Below are 15,567 nucleotides of genomic sequence, written 5' to 3' on the forward strand. Positions count from 1 at the left end.
TTAGTCGAAATGGCTATTGGACCGAATGGCTATTAGACTAAATGGCTATTGGACGATTTGGGAATTGGACGAAATGGTTAGTAGACGATTTGGTTGGTAGACGAACTGATTATTGGACCTAATGGTTGATGGACGAAATGACTATTAGACGAAATGGCAATTGGACGAGTTGATAAGTAGACGATGTGGATATTGGACCAACTGAAATTAGCCGACATGGCTATTGGAGCAAATGAACGGTGGACGAACTTGTTAATGGACGATTTGGCATTAGACCAAAAGGATTTAGACGAAATGGTTGGTAGACGAAATGGTTGTAGACGAATTGGCTATAGACTAACTGGCTATTAGAATAAATGGCTATTAGACGAAATGGTGATTGGACGAAATGGGTGGTAGACGAAATGTTGATGGACGAAATGGCATTAGACGAAATGAATGTAGACCATGTGGTGAGTGGACGGGATGGCAGTAGACGAATTGGCAATTTACCACATAACAATGTTGAGCCTTGTATGGTATGAATGACGGATCGAAATGATTCAGATTTATCCATTATATCACAGGGATGGCGATTAATGGCGGAACTACCGATGATATTCTCTCCCAGTTGGCTGAAGAGATCGAGACTGGTGAACAAATGGAGACCTTAGGGAGATCACTCGGATTCAAACCTGCAGCTATCAAAAGATACACAGAGTCAAGCAGATTAGAAGGACGGGTCACGTGTAAGGGAACACGTGACATGCTGTTTGACTGGAGGCAGGGAGTGGAGCCATCCAATCAGCTTCCAACACTGAAACAAGCTCTCATTGACGCTAATCTGATCATGCTTGCTGAAACTCATCTCAAGGGGACTTTAAGTACTCCAGGTAATAGGTCTCTCATTGAAAAAGTTTCGAATGTCCTCTCTTTATCGACATGCACAAATGCCTATAATCCGGCATATCTAAGAATCACAAAAGACAAGGTATTATTAGGCAATTTTCAAATGTCAACCACACCGAAGTAGGCCTATACTCGCTGGCCAGAAGTAAATGGCAACGCATGATTACTCACTCACTGGTAAAATACGTTTAAATGTTTTTTTAAATGCATCATTATGCTGCTGTAGAAGAGGGAATTGTAAATAACAGGAAAATAATATAAAACCATATGCGAGATTCATTACACGCAGAGCGGCGCCAGAGTACCCCAGGCTTAATTTGAGGTGGCTATATATAGTGGGGTTCCACCTTAGTAAACCTACATACGATTTTTTTTTTCAATATGCTCAACAAAGAATTGCCTCAGACATATCGTACCACTCTTTATTTTCTTTTTATGTCTCCACTTCCCTTTATATTTTCTTCCTTTCCCATTTTCATGTTTAATTTTTTTCAATGACTAGTGTTCATTAATGTAACACATCTAAAAACTGATAATATTTGGACAACTAGCCTTAATTGATTTAAAATGCTTTCTCATGAAATAGCAGGGCTAATTGTTTGCTGCAACTCGATCTATTGTACCTTTAAACAGTTTTAAGTTAACCATGATATAGTTCGGATACATGAGCTGCAGGCATTAGACAGGTTCAGATTTGAGATTACGTTAATGCCCTAGTCTAGCCTCGTCGAGCCTTGCATTTGTTCTTGTCATTAAGGACAATTTGATAATTGGATCTTATAATGGTACAGGTAATTTGAGGGTGCTGATTCATTAATGGCATGCAACGTGAATGACCACAATTTTGTAAAAATAAGTCTCCGCGCATGCGTACTCTTAATCCGAAGACGAAAGTCATAAATATTAATATTGGGGTCTGAAAATAGTGTGAGAACAATAAATTCGCATCCCGTTCACCTCAGTACGCACATGAGCTCTAGCAAATAATTGCAATTTATATAACGGCAACGTGCAAGATCTTATCCATGTTTTTTTCTTTGAGGGTTCGCATGCGTCTGGGCAACAGCATGCACTTTATTTTTGCGAGCTCTGGCTCATGGCAATTTTTTTTACTCTAATTTTCTTTTCTTTACTGTAATCTAATTTTAACATATTAGGTTTTATAATCTGTTTGTTCTATGACAAAATAAATAATTATAACAATAATAACGATAATAGTATCAATGATATAAATAGGCCTAATGATAGCAGCAATGAAAGTAATAATACTTGTCCTAATAATAATAATAGTAACAACAACAATGATAATTATAATACAATATTAACAATAATTAAATTAATTACTAATTTATTTCTATCTCGTGCATTCAAGCTCTGAAATCACAGGTATAATAATTACTTCACTTGTTTTTTTTAATTAACATATAACACACTTTTGTTTGGGCTTCAGATGTAATTTCCGGCAAGAAGATCTCGGAATCATTGACTGTGGGACAATGTCGTCAGAAATTGAGAAACAAGTACCTAAATAAAATGTGCAAAATTCAACTGAAGCCCTGGGATAAATCAGATTACGCTGAGCTCAAAGATTTGCATACGGTTGTAACAATGATGAGGAAAGACTCGAGTGGAAGAGATACCAAAAAGAAAGAAGAACTGGAGGGCTCTGTTGATAACATATTTTCGACGAAAGTAAGCGGGAGACTGCCATCTCGAATTCTCATTTCAGCCCCAGCTGGAGTTGGGAAGACAACAGCTGTTGCAAAAATAGCTTATGACTGGGCTCAAGAGGAAAAGGGATCGGCATTGCAACACTTACCACTTCTTTTTGTTGTTAAATTTCGTAACACAAGCCACAGGACATCGATTGGCGACGCAATCAAATCTCAACTCTTAAGCGACGTCCACGATCTCACATCGGACGGTATTGAGAGTTTCATTCGTGAAAATCAAGGGATCTGTCACATCATACTTGACGGACTGGATGAATATGCAGGCATTTCTTCACGGAACAATATTGTCAGCGTCATTCGATGTGACGAGTTTCCCCAATGCCGCGTGCTTGTAACAACACGCCCTCATCTAGAGAACTACTTCAATCAAGATGACATTGCAAGGGTATACACAAAAATGTGGATCGAAGGATTTTCACCGAAAAATTCAGAAGAGTACATTGAAAGGTTCTTTACACTCAATCATGATGGCGAAAAGGGGCAACTGTTACAAGAATCGCTGAAGGGATACCTAAGAGAACAAATACTTATCTATGAACTCATTAAAACACCTCTCTTTTGTCTAATGATCTGTCATCTGTGGAATGAGGACCAACTGGGTAGTAACATCAGTACCCAAACGGAGTTGTTTGACAGTGTAAATATATTTTTGATGCACCATGCGAATGCTCGTTCAGGGTCAACTACGTCAAGGGTCCCATTTACTCTCGAAATCCTAAGTACGATAGTTAACGAGTTAGGCAGAGTTGCGCTCTACGGTTTACTGGATGATGCCAAGAAACTAATCTTTACGCTCCAAGATTTCCAAACAGCTCCTGCTATCCTTGATACCGCATGCGATCTCGGAATAGTATCTAAGACGACTCTCCCAATTGCAAACCTTCCTCAGTCCGACGAGACGACCTCAACTCTCATTGAATTTTATCACAAATTAGCACAAGAACATTCGGCGGGTAAATTCCTCGCCAATGAAACATGGCGCATACTGTTGTGGTTAAGAGTATCTAAGTTGGACCGAATATTGTGGCAAATTAATTTAAACATCGGAGACTATGAACAACTCATCCGGTTTGCTGCTGGCACAGACAGGAATCTAGGAATACGAATAATGGAGGCTCTCCTTGCAAACGAGCATTTAGAAGAGAGTGAGCGATATCGCATTCTACTTGACTGTTCATCAGAGTCCAAGGATAGAGGAGGAGACATGTCTTCGTTGGTTCAAAGATGCATCACTGCACAGAGTATGATTTTAAAGGCACCAACTATTTACACTGTCGTTGGACTTCAAAATCTCCCCAAGCAACTGCAACTTAAGGTATTTTAAACCATTATACACTCATTTATTCAACAAAGAAATAGTCACTGCTTCTGAAGATCATTTAAATTTCATATTTCCTTCAGAATCCGTTCTATGTATTGCCTTCTTTCTTAACATTTCCATTCTACCACCATGTGTTTTCTTCCCATCTCCTCTGATACTAGGTAAGAATATTGATGTTCAAGGATTCGATACTTACGGCTGACGTGACAAGAAGATTGTGGTCGTGCCTCACATTATTCCCTAGCTTGCGTACCATCAGCATCACAGACTCTTCTCTAAGTTTTCCATCGTCTCTTCCTGAGCTGTCATCATTTACTCGTTTGTCAGCCGAGAGAATGACGCCTAGCTGTTACTCAAGTGTACTCTCGTCTATACCTAATGCGAAGGAGCTTAACGTATCCGTCGTAATCGAAGATACGAGTAACACTTTCAAGATAACAACCGATACTAGCCCCCAAAGAGAATTCGTAGATCATCATCATTATCACTCTATAAACATGATGAACGTGACACTTCAACAATGGGTTGCACAGTCGTCGAAAAGGATGAATGAATTAGAATTGACATCTCGAGGGCTCACCCTTTTATTTCAAGATCAATCTAAGAAACATCACCGACTATCTGTTTCGGGGGATATGGACAGATACGGACAAGACCTGGTTGACCTGTTTGTCAAGACTACTCAGTTGAATTCTGTGTAAGTAAAGTCTTTTTCTTTTATTCACAAAACCATGATCCACATTCTATTCTATACCCCTTATCTGCTGATCCACATGTTACATTCACCTTAGATCTTGAATCTATGAATATGAACATGAAATATAGCCGTAGCTAAGCATTATTTCGATAAAGTTTCTGGAGACGAGGGACGTCTTTGACTCATTTGACTGCGCTCTCTCTTTCTTGCCTAAGGTGTCACCACGCTCAGTTCAGTTACAAAGCGCTCCACATATTGCTTCATTTTTGGCCACTAAACCATTACCTTAGAAGGGTCAGCTTTATAGTCTATGCAGTCCAATATCATCTTAGTAAAACTGATGGGATGTAATGGCTTTCTTTATCTGGTAATCATTGGAAGCCATCTTCGCTGCAGCAGGTAGATGATTCCAGTATTTTGCAGAAACTACAGGGCAGGACATTTCACCAGCACATTTCTTGGAAAGGTGCACACATTATAGTCCAGTCAATATAGGGTCTGACCCACCACTAATTGCAACACTTGATATTCCACTGCAATGCTTTCCAGGAAGGTCCCCTGAACAACATACTAAAAGTCCCCAAAAATCCAAGCTGTGGAAATTTATGAAATTTGCATATTATGCAAATTAGTCATAAAAGTTTTTAAAAATAAGGAAAATAGTAAAAAATTACTAATTAAGTGTCCAAAACAATTAAATTCGAGCGAAAAGTAATGATAAATAATTGTATTCAATGTTTTTATTCAAAACTGCAAACAAATGTACCTCATTTGCATAATATGCAAATAAGCATCCATATATGGAAAAAATGTCAAGATATTGTGATTTTTCTCTCATTGACTGCTTAAAAATTTCAATAATTTTGAAATTACTATGCTGCTATCACTAAGCACGTTGAATACGTTTATATTAAGCTTAGTGTTTGTAATGTCATTTGCATATTATGCAAATAAGTATCCAACATGTAATAAATATTCGAGAAAACGGACTGGTAATACATTCCTCAAAAATTGCACAAAGATTATCTATTGAAATTGGAATATGGAAATGCATTACAGGAAAGTAATACCATATTAAAAGTCATTAGATAGGCAAGCATACGAAAATTACAAAATTTGCATTTGATGCAAATTAGCCATAATAATTTGCAAATGAGGAAAATAGACAAAAATTTGGAAATCAAGTTCAGACAACAATATAAATTGAACGGAAGCTCATGGTAATCTTTACAAATTTAATAATTCTTCAAATAAAAAAATTGTAAATATATCTACATCATTTGCATATATAATTATGAGCATCCTTGTATGAAAAATAATTCCCAAAAAATTTTGATTTTTCTCACACAAACAATTAAACCCCCATTCAACAGAGAGCAAGACCTCCGAAAGACTGCTGAAAGACGATAAAACTTGCTTGATCTTTCAGGGGTCTTTCAACGAACTTTCAAAGATCTCCGATGTCTTTCACGATTCCTGATAGATCTTTCAATGGAATTTATGTTCCTCGTGAGTCCCAAAACTTTTTGAAACGGTCCAAAACAGTCTTTCAGTGGTCTTACAGGAAAATTGTTTTCTGATGATTTTTCAGTGGTCTTTCAATGAATTTTCAAAGTTCTTATTAGTCTCCTATTATCTTTGGGCAGTCTCTCAAGATTTTTACGGAGATTTTTACTGTAAGACCCATGAGAGACGATTGAAATATCATCGAATGATAATTGAAGGACCAGGCAAAGTCTATGGAAAGAATTTTGAAAGATCACTTGAAGCATAAACATCTCTGAAAGACCATTGAAATATCTTTATAGGACAGGTGTCTTTCAGAGTTCTTTGAGGGGTCTTTCTGAGCTATTCCACAACAGAGATGACAAATTTCAGTGATCTTGGAGACTGAAGACCTTGCCAATTTTTGGTTTTTGACAGGTCCTTCAAAGGTCTCCCCTCTATGGATCTAGATAAATATCGGCGTTTTTAATAGCCTTAACGAGTGCACGCACGGCCTGCGTCCAAAAATGAAAAAAAAAAACCTTTAAACCCCCTTTTCAGGGGTCATGCATGTGTCAAGCAATATACTTGACTGCCCCCGCCGGTTAAAAGTAATCAGTCAACTTTTCCATTTCTTTTTTTCTTTAAAGGCCTGGTCACACCGCCCGAGCGTTGTTGGAGCGGTCGTGGAGCGGAGAGAAAAAAAAATCATCACCACTCGCTACCGTTCACCATTTTCGATTTCGATTGTTTTGTTTTTTGTTTTCGATTTTTACCCAATTTTGTGAGCGAAATTCGACTCTCTTTCCCTTCCGCTCCACGACCGCTCCAACAACGCTCGAGCGGTGTGACCAGGCCTTAATGCAACTGACCGATTTCTTGGACGGTATAGCGTCCACAATATATTATACATCCTTTGCATGTATGTATGTATGTATTGTTTTATCAAGATACATTGATAGTATAAATTTGACGGTAAGACTCACCCCTGTGAAATTGACAACACCAATTACTATAAAAAAAGAAAAACAAAAGCACTTAATAGTGTAATGCGACAGACCGTGGAATTGCCCTTATTTTAAACTTATTGTACAATATAATGGAAAAATAAAATTATCCCGAGTGCAGGTTTATTTCACCGAGACCGAAGCTGAAATAGACATGCACGAGAGATAACTTTATATTTGAAGCTCATATGGACCAGTAATGTGTATGATAGAACGTTCACTGTTTTTTGTAGTAAATTGTACAACGCCTACTTAGCTTGTTGGACGCGAGAAAATGGAAGGGTGAATTCGCGGATAGATTCGTAAGTACCATCCAAAATGTACCCTGCACGGGTCAGGGAAATGGTGACGTCACTATAACAAAAAGAAGGTTCAATGCATTGTATGCGCTTAGTAAATGAAGACGCGCAGGGCTTATGTGGTACAAATGTAGTCAATCACAGCTCGTATTTTAGTACCACTATTTGTTACATATATATATATATATATATATATATATATATATATATATATATATATATATATATATATATATATATATATATATATATATTCATACCTTGGTCAGTTCCGTCCACTACCGTCAGTTTCACGCTTTCGGCGATCTTCAGGCAGACTGATGGTTTGACGACTTGGTTGAGTCTGCATGCTGCGATGGGTCGTTACACCTTATTGGTTTTCTGCCCGGGGGGGGGGGGGGCCACTTACATTGACGAGTGGATACCATGCGAGACCAAAAAAACACGTAAAAAGGATGTCTTTTTCACGATAGGGCACGTTACGTACGTAACGTGATAAGGGTGTCAAAAACACAAAAATAAAGAAAAAAGGGTATCTATTTCGCTAGGAAAATTACGTGTTAAGGGTCGACTTTGCGGGGTTGATAAAACAAAATTAAATGTTTTAAAAAGGATGTCCTTTCTGCCCCAACACTATGTGTTTAGAGTCCGATTTGCGCGAGGTGTCGAAGGTGGGGTCATACTAAACCAAATAAGGTAAAGCCGACGACCGAAGGACCCGTAACAATAAAACATTCCTGTACTTGTTTAGGGGTTCGTTTCAGGGAATATTTGCCAAGAGTATCGTTTTGTTTCCAAGACTTGTTAAGGGTAGGGTTTCACACGCCAATACTTGTTAAGGGGTGCATTTTCAGAATATGAAAATTACGTGTTTAGGGTGCTTTTCGAGACCCCATGGTCGCGCATGGTATCCACTCGTGAATGGAAGTGGCCCCCTGGGGTTGTCTGTGGGGTCTTGGCTGGTGTCTGTGGCGGCACTTTGATATTATTTCTGATCTTTTGTTGAGGCAATGAAACACGAAAAATACAAAAATGAAACCCAACTCTCTAAGTATATATAGAAACTAAAGGAAGCAAACACCAAATTTGATTTAACGTGGGGGATAGAGAAGAAGTCTAACACTAACCTAAGAAAGAGTGAGCTCTGCAATTTCTACCTAGTAGAGAAATACGTCATAATCACCAATAGCAAAAAGTGCCTAAACAAAAGATCAGAAATAATATGAAAGTGCCAAGACCCCTCAGAAAACCAATCATGTGTGACGACCCATCGCAGCATGCAGACTCAACCAAGTCGTCAAACCATCAGCCTGCCTGAAGATCGCCGAAAGCGTGAAACCGACGGTACTGGACGGAACTGACCACGGTATGAATATATATTTGCTCTGCCCCGGCATTGAGCACTCTTTGAAAACCTCAAGCAATCCCATACTAAGTGGATATATATATATATATATATATATATATATATATATATATATATATATAGTGCGTCCTATAAAAAAACGAGATTAAGCTACGATTTATCTTAACATAATCACAAATACAATAGACAAATGACCTACCAATGTAAAGCCTTACTTCAAATAGCCAGAACTTCGCTATTTCTGGACCATTTTCTGCAATTAAGGTATCAAATTAAAGATCAGATTTCAAAAGTTTTGCTCACTTATGCATCAATGAGAAATAATATAAGTAATATCAGATGAAAGGGGAGATTCTAAGCTTTACAATGGTAGGTCAATTTCTATTGTGTTTGTGATTAAGTTTTGATAAATCATCTAAAAATCTCGGTTTCGTTTTTTTTGGTACGCACTGTATATACGTATACGTTCCCGTATACACCAAATCGTCTTGTATATCTTCATGAATCTTATTTTTTTTAAATCTTGGAATCATTAATTTTGTTACATCATGGTATTTGCTTTCGAATTTGACACATTTTGCAAATTCGGCAAATCCTAATGACTTCTCTTCTTTATTTTGATGTAGCTCTCTTGCTTTAGAATGTGAGAACTATGTAAGTACTATGCTCTAACCGCTAATTATAATCAAAATAAATGACATGCTATCTCGTCTCTCACCAACAAAGTAGCAAACCCTTTTTACATTTGTTCCTACAAAATATGCATGTTCTTAGATTTTTCTAAAGCTTTCGATACGATGGACCACATAGATCTTTCATGTGAACTGTCCGTTTATGATATAAAAGGCATTGCTTTAGATTGGTTCCGTAACTGGTTCCGTAATCATCAACACGATTGCCACCTATATGTTTGCAACTTTGCATTGAAAATCATATGTCACAACTGATAAACCTCAGGGTTCCATACTGGTAAGCTTCCTTTCATGCTTTATATCAATAACTTTAGCGGATCATCGGTCTGTATGGGGATGAAACCAGTCTTTTTTTCTCAAAATAAATAAAGAAACTCTTTATCAGATAGTCAATTTCGAACTAAATTCATTGGCAAAATTGGTTAAGGCCAAAACCAACTTCATGCTATTTAGTAACACATTTAATGACTACTCTATCGAATTCTTTGAGCATGTAGAGATAATATACAACATACAGCTTCAACGCCATTTTTAGGTTGGAAAAATCACATAGATAGTTATACATGTGTATGTAATAAAATATTGACAAACGCTGATGTAATAAACACAATTAAATGGATATCCCCCCTAACATTCTTATATCATTTTTAATGAACATTAATTCTATCCTATTTATAGCTGAAGCATACTCGCATGGTAAACAAGGCAACATTTATGTTAAATATATTGTTACTTTTACAAAGAAAGGCAATGCAGATTATAAGCTAGGTCTATTTTGATGGTCTTATTTATCAAAACGATAATCTAAAAATTAACGATATCAATCGAATAATGTGGAGGTACCGTGGCCGAGTGGTCTAATGTACAGAAAGTCCGGGGTTCGATCTGCGACCGCGGCACCTATATGCTCGTGAGCAAAGCATTTAACGTAGAATGCTATTTTATCCTGCTTCCAAATAAATGGAAATGCTATATGCATTATTGGTAACTTGGTGTGCATTTGTTTACAAAAAAATACTCATGTGCAAGTTAGCAACCAAGAACCACCCTCCATCTTTAATAATATATTTCGAGGAAATAATGAATTCACCATTACGAAACTTGACGAGTTATTCAATATAACCTGCCAACGACTCGTATGGCACTTAGGCCTATACAGAACACTTTTATATTTACTTCCCCAGATTTTTTAAATTCATTCCTGTTAATATGAGAGGAAGCTAAAAGGTTTATGTACATCTAAATTTAAAAAAAAATCGCTTATTGCATCTTAATCACAGCAAACCTTTTTAATTATTTACATATTCCATCTCCTCCTGTTTTCTATTCCTTTCCCTGATCCCTAATTATTTAGTTATTTTCCCCATTTCATTATGTTGCATATTTTTCTTTCCTTGTGGAGTAACCACCCCATCTTCATTGTTTACTTATTTTTAACGTTCATGACCACGCATTAGTTTCAGAAATTGCAACCAGGTAAAAAAACAACAGGCATACACCCCTCTTTTTAATATGACATATATTTCATTATCGCCAAGTGTGGAGTTTTTCATTCCAATATAGTTCGTATTTTCATTTTGCATTGCTGTATGAAGTGTACAAATAATTTTGGAGACACTGTATGTAAAGCGCTTTCAATGTTTGCTGGTTATCGCATTTGTATTTACCAATAATTCATTTTTGAGTGTGAATAGTGCATCCGTTTAAATAGTATTTGAATATTTACTTTGTTTTTAGAAATATCTGAAAGATAGAAATAAAATCAGATATTGTATATTTCTTTCAGATAAAGATATGTTATTTGTCTCCTGAAATTACTACAAGGGTGTGGTCCTGTCTCAGATCCTTCACCTCACTGCACCATCTCACCATCTCAGACGCATCATTGAGTTTCCCTTCATCTCTTCCTGAACTACCATCCGTCACAAACCTATCAGCCAAGAATGTGACATCACAAAACTATAAAGGTCTGATCTCATCGCTCCCTGGTTTGGTAGATATCGATATCAATATCGATGACGCAGAGGGAGACATTGCCCATATCAACGCTGGTCTTCGTCGGACAGGGGGACAGAAACTCAGACGCATCTTTCTTCATAGTCCATCATCGGTTAAGAGTTGTGTTTCAAGAGAGACAATGAGAGGACTGGGTATGCTGATTAAGGAACATACAAAGAACCTACATGAGCTCTGTCTGGCAGGGGTGAAGAGCACAGATGAGGATGATTTGGTTTACCTCATTGACTGCTGCAGACACGTGGAGACGATGAAATACGTTAGGTAGGTTCTTACTTATAACAAAATAATATGATTTACATATAAATCTAAAGCAGTGGTCCAATGCTTCCACTGTTCATATTATATTTAAACTATTTTTCTGAAAACGCTGAAACGCATCGAGAAAAGGAACGGTTTAGTCGAATACGTGAGGGGCGGGGGTTACCGCAGACCCACAACCAAGGACTCATCAAACTTATATTGTTGTAATCCCTCGCAAAATAATCAAGATATTAACAAAAAAGGTGATTGTTCTATGTGAAATTAAAGAGGGCAGTGAAGAATTATTTTTTGTCATGCTTTTCAATTTTCAGGCGCCCCCTTTGAGTGACATTAACTATTTACCCAAAACTTTCCCTACAAATGTCTCTAGTCACCAAGCTCGGAGGTTACATTATAAATGCAATGTTGTATTTAGTGCATAGTACATTTTTTTAAATTATTGTTGTTTTGGTAACAGAGAAAACATTTCACTGTAAATCACCTGCTTTGAAAAAAAAAATGCATTTTTTGTCCAAAATTAACTATATAGTTGCATCGCCTTGTCCCCCTTTACAATTCTTTTAATATTATGAAAACTAACAGCATCGACCAACTCATTGGCCTATAATGTGCGCATGTATGAACAAATATCAGTGGCTTTATATGTTTCCATGGCAAAAGAGCACTGTATTACAACCCATGTAAACTAAACTTGAGGCTCAAAACCAAACACAAGAGGGCGCTTTTTCCTGAAAGCAGGTCATTTACAGTGAGATACCATGATAACACGAATTCTTCAAAAACAACATTTTTGTAATGCCTCACACAATACTGTAGTTCTAATGGAATCCCTGAGTTTGGTGTTTTTTAAGCAATCTGAAGGGAAAGTTATGGAGTAAATAGCCAGTGGGGTAATAAAAAAGGGCCCTTTTAAATTGAAGGGAAATAAATATGATAATGATCTTTAGACTGCCGCCTTCAATCTTACACAAAACGGCCACTTTTTGTTTTCTTATCGACATCCTGATTATTGTGTAGTAGGTCCTAGGGATGACAAAATGTAAGTTTCGATGAGTCCGGGGGGGGGGGGGGTCAGCGTTCACCCAATTTACGTACTCGACTAGTTCCATTATATTGTAATACCTAGTTCCCCACTGTTACGATATCCACTACGATTGAACAGTTGAAACGACGGTCTTAATCATGGAGTTATCGAATCAGATGCTATTTGATTAGCCATGGCAAACGGTTTCGAAATATTGAACAAATTTTGTGATCAGTTTCGAAACGCCGATCGTGACGATCGTAAAGGGTTGCACAACACTGGAACGAGGTCTAAGCATTTCTACCTCCATGCACTGATAGACAATACATAGTTCCCACTGTCACGATTCGCGCTACGAACGACGCGATTGTCTTTTCATTGCTGATATCAGATTTTTAGTCAACCTATCTGAAATGTTGCGATTGAGTACGCGGCAGTGTTGTAGTCAAGGCTCAAACCTCCAAGGCCAAGGCCAAGGCCAAGGCTTTAATACCCAAGGCCAAGGCTTCAATAACCAAGGCTGAGGCCAAGGCATGGAAACCCAAGGCCAAGGCCAAGGCCTGAAAACCTCAAGGCCAAGGCCAAGGCATTTCAATTGTACAATATATGGGGAAAAAATAGACAACAATGCTTAGGCGGCATACATGACACGCATGACCAAATGTATAAAAGGTGTGAGCGAGCAAAATTTTTGAACCTTGTACATATAAAAACGAAAATAATTTCATAATAGATCATGTAGATTTAGACATAAAAATTATTGTTCTATGCGATTCACATTGCAATAATTATTATTACCAAGGTGATCTGATCCTCGCATGCCCATTCTCAACATATGTCTTTCTCCTCTACCTGGTACAGGGGAAGCAGAATGTATTTTTTTTTGGGGGGGGAGGTCAAAGCCAAAAATGCATTTACAAAGTCAAAATGAGAATTTTGGTGCAGTTCAGCAAAGCTTTTTAAGTGATTTCTAATTGATAAGACAGATATTTTGATTTAGGCTTTAATTTCCCGCTATAGAAAGCATAGCGAGAAAGTGGTTTTAAAAAAAGATCAATTTTGAAGTTGTAAAACTTGTTTGGGTCAATTATGGTGCTAATCACTGTTAAAAGGGCATCCTTGCGAGATGTTGTAATAAGATGTAAGAAGAAATGAAATTTAAATATTTCGAGCTGTTTTTGTAATCATGAAAAAGGTGTGCATCTTACTAAACAAATTAACGCGAGCACAAACACAAGCTGAAATTTTTACTGACCACAAAAGGAAGCTGTTCTGGACTGCTTTTAGTGACTCATAGATAGGATACATAACTCACCAATCAAATAATGCGAGCGCAAAGCGCGAGCTCAAAAATTTGTAATATTCCGACCTAATAACTACATGTAGACATTCTAAGCATTTTTTTGTGTAAATTGAATGCGAACCTTACTTAACAATAATTTATGCAAGCACAATCCAAAAATTTGTTGATTTTGAAACCTAAAATTTTGCTCTGTATGCCATACTTGGTCCCTCAAATTTTTTTTGGCTCATCATGCCATTGATGCCATAGCCCATTTGGAAATGACGAAATTGAAGTTTGTGTTCAAGTTTACCGAATCTTTCCAGAATATCATTAAGACTTAAAACATTCTCGTTGGTCAAAGAAAATAATACAAGGAAAACCTAATGGAATAGAAATCAACCTTGTTATCATTCTTTAGAGTAAGCTATTTTTAAAGTATGAAAATTGTTGTCAAAATTGCAGTCAGATCTGTCAGAATTATTCCTGTCATAAAATCACTATAATCAGTGGCGTAACGTGGGTCACGGCATTGGGGGGCACCAGCAAAAACTTGGAACTGCCTAGTGAGCTCGCGAAGCGCGCCCAGTTGCCAGGTATACTGACCTAATAGAGATATTTTTATAAGGACAGTGCCAATAAACGGACATGTATCTCACTAGTCAAATAATGCGAGCGCGAAGCGCGAGCTTAAAATTTTTGATATTCAAACCTAAAAAGGGACATTACAATCAATCTTTTGTAATTATGATACGTACCTGTCTCGCTAAATAATGCGAGCGCGAAGCGCGAACTGAAATTTTTGTAAATATTGACCCCAAACAGGAAGATTTTAAGGACTATATTTTAGGAATCTCTTATCTATTAAGATTATACACATCCCACCGGTCATTTAATGGGAGTGCCAATAAGCGCTTGCTGATTTTGTTAGAATTACATTACTTGTAATCATGATTAACATACCCATCTCACTAATCAAATTATGCGAGCGCGAAGCACGAGCTGAAAATTTAGGAAATTCAGACCTGAAGAGGGGCATTTTAAGGCTTGTTTGTAGGAATTGTCACATTGAAAATACATTTTATTTTATTTATTTATTTGTCCCTTTTTTTTGCAAAACTATTTAACCTTATCTTGTACTCTAGCCAGGTTGCAAAGAGACAGGAATTTGATTTTATTCTTCATTGAGCAGAGCTTCTTTAATTTAGGTTGCCATCGATGACCATAGCTAATTGAAATAGTTACTTTTGTCCAGGGCAGTGGATTTTTCCATGCCGTGCTTGGATAGGTCCCTTTTGTCCCAGGCAGGGATCCATTCTTTTTTGACCAGCTGCTTGGGATAGTTTAGGGCAAGGGTGTGTGTGCAGTAGTTTTCCATTAGGTTTTGGCAGACACCATTTTTAACTTCGGTGAGCACACAGCTTATGTGCAGTTTTGAAGCCAGTAGAGAAATTACAATTTTTCCTTACCATTCTGAAGGCATATCTCTAGGC

The 15,567-nt window shown here is 37.3% G+C and overlaps 1 protein-coding gene across 1 annotated transcript; it reads left to right on the forward strand.

Moving 5' to 3' along the window:
* The first annotated feature begins 568 nt into the window (after positions 1-568).
* Positions 569-11,772, forward strand: LOC121417786 (protein NLRC5-like). Its single transcript, XM_041611522.1, has 4 exons — positions 569-872; positions 2,339-3,936; positions 4,104-4,159; positions 11,313-11,772. The coding sequence occupies exons 1-4, from the start codon at positions 569-571 to the stop codon at positions 11,770-11,772; spliced, it is 2,418 nt and encodes an 805-aa protein (XP_041467456.1).
* Positions 11,773-15,567: the final 3,795 nt, after the last annotated feature.

This window comes from Lytechinus variegatus, chromosome 6 (assembly GCF_018143015.1).
Source record: "Lytechinus variegatus isolate NC3 chromosome 6, Lvar_3.0, whole genome shotgun sequence".
Taxonomy (NCBI): Eukaryota; Metazoa; Echinodermata; class Echinoidea; order Temnopleuroida; family Toxopneustidae; genus Lytechinus; species Lytechinus variegatus.

Excerpts from the sequence above, each read along its gene's own strand:
- LOC121417786 (XM_041611522.1), top strand. The coding sequence starts at position 569 with ATGGCGATTAATGGCGGAACTACCGATGATATTCTCTCCCAGTTGGCT. Across the intron at positions 873-2,338 it reads GGGGACTTTAAGTACTCCAG|ATGTAATTTCCGGCAAGAAG; the intron begins GTAATAGGTCTC and ends TTTGGGCTTCAG. Across the intron at positions 3,937-4,103 it reads CCAAGCAACTGCAACTTAAG|GTAAGAATATTGATGTTCAA; the intron begins GTATTTTAAACC and ends CTCTGATACTAG.